The sequence below is a fragment of the Anas acuta genome, chromosome 2 (genome assembly GCF_963932015.1).
Source record: "Anas acuta chromosome 2, bAnaAcu1.1, whole genome shotgun sequence".
NCBI lineage: Eukaryota > Metazoa > Chordata > Aves > Anseriformes > Anatidae > Anas > Anas acuta.
In genome coordinates, this window is record NC_088980.1 from 24,527,193 (window position 1) to 24,533,942 (window position 6,750).

Here is a 6,750-nt window from a genome sequence, read left to right on the forward strand (position 1 = left end):
TTTTTCGTTTGCCTTTTCCTCATCTGGAATAAATGGGCTGCTGTGCCCCCTTCCTTTTGCTATAGTTGCTTGGACTAACCAGTTTCTCAGGTTTCTGATAGTTTCCACACCTAGAACAACCACTTCTCTATATAATGCATCAGGGAGTTTCTCTCAAGATCTGCACCTCTAGCTCTGAGAGGGAGTGCTGAGGACAGGGACAGGTGAGGAATCAGCAGCTACAAGTCCCCTGCGGAGCCACAGGCAGGGCCAGCAGAGTCTCTGGAACTGTCCTCCCCGGCCCTTTCCCAAGAACAAAAGTCTCTCATTCTCATTACAGCTTAAAATCTGGGAAATAAGGTTTTCTGTTTGGCTTTTTTGGTAGCAGCAGTGTTTTGTTTTTGTTTTTGTTTTTGTTTTTCTCCCCTGTTCTGCTCAGCCTGTGAGAGTTCTGTCATTAATATCAGGCTAAGATTTCACCTCTGGTTTTCTAGTTTTAATAAATATCCACATTTTGTTAAACACCTTTTTCAGTGTGTGATATGCAAACAGAAAACTTGTGTTTGAAATTCCCAGTGAAGTGCAGAAGGTATTACTTTGGGGGGTTGTTTTTTTCCATTTCCAAGGCAATGTTTTTTATGTGTTTAGGTAATGAGTTACGGCCCGATTCATTCTCTGGCGGCATGGATCTTTATGGAGAGCAAAGACATTCCTGTAGGTCTCGATCAGATATGGAGCCTCCCAGATCTCCTATAAACTTCCAGCATAAGTAAGTTTTCTTTCAGATTCTTATTCTCTGCCAGAACACCATTTAACTAAATGAATGTATCAGCGTTACTGATAAGGTTTGTAAACTTTGATGACAGATCTTATTTTTTTTCGTCAGGAAACATAACAAATTGCATCTCAGGTGATGTGCCGTCAGCATTGGATAACTTCATGTGGAGCTGTGGGCTCAGAGCTAGTAGAGCAGACTGGATTCAAGCCATTTTGGTTCTTCATTTTTTATATAAACCATCTCAATGTTTGTAATCTTAGTTTGTGGCAACCATAATGATTTACATCTATATACATTACATATATGTATATTTATGTATATTTTAGCTATTCTGGACTTTTACTTGTAGAAAGTACTGTGGAAAGCCAGAGTCCTGTAAAGATGGACGTGTCCTTGTTCACACAAGCTTCTTAATAGAAAATCTACTACAGCTTCTGCTGCAGTCTCAGTAGGATTGTGCAGTCTCTGTCCCAGAGCAGTGCAGGAACAGATCAGGTGCAGTAGAAAGAAAAGGCAGGCGGTAAAGGCGGTTTCTCTGCAGGAGGCAGTCTGAGGGCTCGCGCAGTAAATGGTAGGGAGGTAGTACTCTGTGGGTAAGGTAGCAGACGCGCAGCCGATAGGTATCTCTGCTTACAGCATTCTGCGATGTCTGCTGACACTTCATTATTTGATGTTCTGGTTTTTAAAAACACGCGTGTCCTTCTGGTCCTAGGTTCCACAGTATGCATGCCGACTTGAACCCAGTCTCATTCGCCTGTTCTCAGCTGCAGAACTACGATCCCGAACGAGCATTAACAGACTATATCAACCGGCTGGAGGCACTGCAGAGGCGACTGGGAAGCGTGCAGTCAGGTGAGGGCTCAGGCACTCCTCCCCAGGTAGTGTGGGTAGTGCACAGTGCAGTTCCAAGGTGGAACAAGCGTCTGCTGTTTCTGTGAGATGTGTTACAAATAGCTTCGATTTCAGGCTGTTTCTGCCTTAAACAGCAGGTTATTCTCTATTAGGTCAAGCAGCACAGTAAAAAGAAAATTGTTATTTGAAGGGAGGCCTGCAGGTGTGCTTTAATTACAGATTTGGAGTTTATCAGTTGTCGTCGACGGAAGGAAGACACAAGCACTCAATATGAGTGATCAGTATGCTTCAACTTTAATAGATAGCCCAGTCGATATATATTGAGTACAAGATAATTAGCTTATACATATTACAAAAGCTAAGCTCATGATTGGTTATTGCTATATCCTGTTAGTGCAGACAGTTCTGCATTCTTATAACCACAAGTTCTCTTTCTAGGGCTAACTATTGCCCCAAGGGCACTGTGTTCTACTACCCCTTTGGCTCAGCTGCAAGCCTTGCGTATTACCACAGGCGCCGTCTGCCTAATCTTAGACTAGCTGTGTTCTGTATTTGGCAAGATCGTCCTCATCTAGTTGCTCAATGTTTATGTGACCTCTATCCTCAAGCCAGTCCTCTACAATTCCCCCGTTTTTATTTTGGATCAGAAAAACCTTCTCCGATAGCTGTTCAAGCTTTCTGGTTAAGCAACTAAAGATTATTTTTGCGGCAATTATGATTAACATGATTATTAGCAAGATGCGTAAGCCTTCTCTGATCAGTCCCATAAACCAACCTCCGATGTTGCCGAATAACCTCCTAAATATATCATCAAACCAGTCATTCTCTATCTTAACCTTCTGAGTGTGAACCTTTAGCCACTTTAGTTGGTCATGGATTGATTGGCCATGATCCGAGAGATTAAAGCAACGCATTCCCTCAAAGTCTTCACATCCATGTCCTTGTGCTAATAGCAAAAAACCAATAGCAGCTCTATTTTGCAGTACGGCATGCCGCAAGCTGTCCATGTCTTGCAACAATTCAGTAATTATTTCTGTTGTAACATTTGATTGCTTAACAGCCCAGCAAGCAAGCTTTCCTAAATTAGTCATAGCATGAGCAACTGCCACTCCTGGCGCTAAAGCCGAAGCAAAAATCCTTTTTGCGGGGCCCCACAACTGCACATCATCTCTACAGTCAGACCCTAATGTTGTTAGGCTACGCTTGGATCGTTTATAAATCTGCATTGCTCGAGTTAAATTTAACCATTGTTGATCGTGTAGATTAGGAGCGAAAAGTGTTAGTCGGCCTATGTAACAGGGACTCCCCATTGGGTTAGCTGGTACTCCCTGCCATGCCCTGTCCCCGCAAATTAAAAATATTCCCGGGGGTAAGGCCTTAGGTCTCCGAAGACCAACCTGAGCGGATACCCTGGCCCCGAACACAGTGACATTATCGCTGCTGTCATTATACTCACAGTAGGGTCCCTCTGGATCAAACCCATACGTCTTGCTTGTAATATTGGTCCACTGTCCTCGCTGGCCTCCAGTCCTTAGTATAAAACATGTCTGAGTCCAGTTTTGGCTGCTATTACCAACGGCCACCGAGCCCAAAAGGTCTAATTCTTGCAGGTCCCAGGGCAATGTTTTATTTAATCTTTTTAGTATCCCCATGACCCCTTCAGACGTCGTATTCCACCAGAGGTCTCTGGTACTATTACCCTTATTAATGAGGCCACTGATGTGAACATACTTGTTGAACAATGATTGTAGCCTCGTTGGATCCCCAATTGGGACTCCAAAGAGACAGGTTCGGAAGGGGTCTCTGGCAGTAGTCAGGGACAGACAAAATGATGATTGGCCTGTTTGATTGGCCCAAGTGACCCACATATTGTCATGTGGACTGATCTTTGTTATGGTGTATACTCCGGTGGCCATTAGTATCAAGCCCAGCATCATCGCACTGATCATTCTTCTCTCAGTCATGTTGGGGCCCTCTTTCTGCTGGTCCTTCTTCGACGACAGGTCTCACGAAGCGGCTAGGGACCCAGACAGGACCAGGGCATGCACTCCATCCGGGAGCGGTAATATAGAGACTGTACACTCCACTGTTTTGTCCCCCAATGTCCATTGTAACGGTGGGGATTGACGAGCAAAAGTCATTCCGCCGACCCCGCTGATGGTTGTACTTGTCTCGACTGTTGGCCAGTGTAGAGGCCAGTTCTCTGTGCTGATGATTGATATGTCAGCCCCAGTATCCAGTAGGGCGTTGACTCTTAGGGTTTCCCCATTGTATTTAAGGGTGACAGGCCTTCGTGGTCTTTGCTGTAGTCCCACCGTTAGCATGACCATTCCGCCTGTGGATCCAAATGCTCCTTTGTTGCGTGGCGCTTCTCTTGCAGGTGGAATGCTGGCCGCTAGGTGGGGTAGCGGTATTAGCTGTGCTATGCGCGTCTCCTTTGGAATAAATACCGGCGGAAACACAGCCGAAACTATTACTTGTATATCCCCGGTATAATCTTTATCGATTAGCCGAAACTATTACTTGTATATCCCCGGTATAATCTTTATCGATTAGTCCTGTTAGCACTTGTATTCCATTTAAAGTGGCGGATGATCTTCCGATAAGCAAGGCACCCACGGGCTCGCCGTTAATTTTCACGGGCCCTATCACACCTGAGTTGACTCTTGTTGGTTTAGAGTCCAATAATGTAACATTTACTGCTGTTGCCAAGTCCAGTCCCAAGCTCCCGCTTGTGGCTGGTTGGAGACAAAAGGGTTCGTTGCTCCGGTTGGTGCTGCTGTTGCTGCTGCCGTGGTGGGGAAAGCCGCTTTTTGTGTCGTTGCGGGGCGACTCTTCCTGCTGGCTTTCCCGTTTCCCTGTCCTCCTTTGCGGCATGCGGATTCATTATGCGTATTCGAGCGGCATGACGGACACCAAACGTTTGCCGTTTTGCACTGTCGTTTCATGTGTCCCGCAATCCCGCATCTATAGCATCGTAATGCTTGGCGTCCTGATGCATGGGGTCCCATCGGTTTTTGCAAGGGAGCAAGGGCAGCGAAAACTTGTTCTTGATTCTGTCTCAATCCCTTGGAGATACTCTCCCCTACTTGTTTAATAGCCTCAACTAATATAGCTTGTGGTCCTACCGGCACTTGTGCCATTCTCTCAAGTCCCTCTTCTATTGTCCATGTACTCGGCAGTGTAGCCAGTATATTGCGCGTAGACGGGTTGCAATTTTGTAGTGCACATTGTTTAAGAATCGTGCCTTTGAGATAATCTGGCACCCCTGCCGCTTGTATGGCATTCGCAACCCGATCAATAAACAGCTCAAAAGGCTCCTCTCTACCTTGTTTGATTCCCATGTACGGTGGAATTCCCCCTGGTTCTCTGATTTGATCCAAGGCCCTCCTTGCTAGCCTCATGGATTCTTTAGCTTTATCGGGGCCCATCAAAGCCTGCGCTTCAAGACGAAAGTAGGGTCCTATGCCCATAAGCTCATCTAAGGTTACCCCATGTAGTGGATCCCCTGGTTGTCGTACCACAGCGACAGACTCCTGGCATACCGATTGCCAGTGTGCGTTAAACAATAGTTGCTGATGTTGTGTTAATATTAATTTCATAATGCTACGTATATCTCCTGGCAGCAGTATATTCGTTCCCCAAATATAGTCCAACATCTGTCGTGTAGGTTCTCCTTTTATTCCAAAATCACTCACTGTAGAGCGCAATTGGGTTAATAATTTCCAGTCTAAATTGGTCATATTAACAGTTACATTACCCTGAGCATCGGGGGGAGAATAGACTACAGGGAACGCCTGAGTTAATTGTGCCGCTGTCTCATAATTACCCTCCTGCATGGCTTCTTCTGCTATTTTTGCCCATAGTCCCTCTCTACCTAGCCCTTGCACGTCGTCTAAAAATGGATTCATGCTCGTTTTCCTTTCTAGACCCTCTGCTTCAGGGGCTTCTGGCGGAGGTGGAAGTGCACTGGGCACTGGCCCACCTTGTTGGGTTATTGTAAATGTTCTCACTGAAGGTGGTAGCGGGTACTGATTAATTTCCGGTTCTTTCTGACTGTTAGTTCCCCCTAAGCGCTCTGCCGCAGCAGCAGCAACCTTTTGTTCTGCTTTATGTATTGCTAATGCATTTGTTACAGCCCTCCATGGCTTCATTAATTTCTTAGCTGCCTTCTGCTCATTAATCACATCCTCAAACAGTTTATCCCCAAACTTTCGCCACTCCGCTTGTTCAAACACCGTGTCAGGATTGATAAAGCAACCCTTTGCCACCCCGTATGCTAATAATCCAGGTAATTCTTTTGGACAATCTATATCTGGCACTTTACACTTTTCTAAAAAGCATTCAAGTAAATCATAAGCCGCTTGTCTCTCCATTTTACTCACGGTACCGTTGCTCCTTTGCAAAACTTCTGGCAGACCTGTTGCGGCATTCCGGCGGGACCCACTATGGGTTCGTCCCGGGTGATCCTCTCTTCGTCACCTCCTGTACGGCTCTTTTATAAATCCGAGCACTCCTTAAATTCTTCAATCAGGACCGGCTTTCTCTTTATTTTCCGACGACTTATAGTTCCGGCTTACTCGTACTGAGTCCCCATCTGGCAGGGTCCCTGTTCGGGCGCCATTTGTCGTCGACGGAAGGAAGACACAAGCACTCAATATGAGTGATCAGTATGCTTCAACTTTAATAGATAGCCCAGTCGATATATATTGAGTACAAGATAATTAGCTTATACGTATTACAAAAGCTAAGCTCATGATTGGTTATTGCTATATCCTGTTAGTGCAGACAGTTCTGCATTCTTATAACCACAAGTTTTCTTTCTAGGGCTAACTATAGCCCCAAGGGCGCTGTGTTCTACTACCCCTTTGGCTCAGCTGCAAGCCTTGCATATTACCACAGGCGCCGTCTGCCTAATCTTAGACTAGCTGTGTTCTGTATTTGGCAAGATCGTCCTCATCTAGTTGCTCAATGTTTATGTGACCTCTATCCTCAAGCCAGTCCTCTACAATCAGTAACATGTTAAGTTTCCCTGGTGTCTAATAAATGCGCACCAAGGCTTCAGTTGGCATCTTTTTAAGAGCTTAAGCTGGATGGAGAAAAGCATACCCCAAAGACTGGGAGTTGGCATGCAAGGGAAA

General features: G+C 45.5%; 1 protein-coding gene across 8 annotated transcripts in view; it reads left to right on the plus strand.

Annotated features, from left to right (window-relative positions):
- The window catches only part of AKAP9 (A-kinase anchoring protein 9), a 116,373-nt gene that overhangs the window by 107,947 nt on the left and 1,676 nt on the right, over positions 1 to 6,750 (plus strand). For all 8 annotated transcript variants that reach the window (XM_068673931.1, XM_068673926.1, XM_068673928.1 and 5 more), the window contains 2 exons: positions 628 to 748; positions 1,470 to 1,609. In XM_068673931.1, the coding sequence (XP_068530032.1) occupies positions 628 to 748; positions 1,470 to 1,609 (261 nt within the window). The remainder of the gene's footprint in view (positions 1 to 627; positions 749 to 1,469; positions 1,610 to 6,750) is intronic.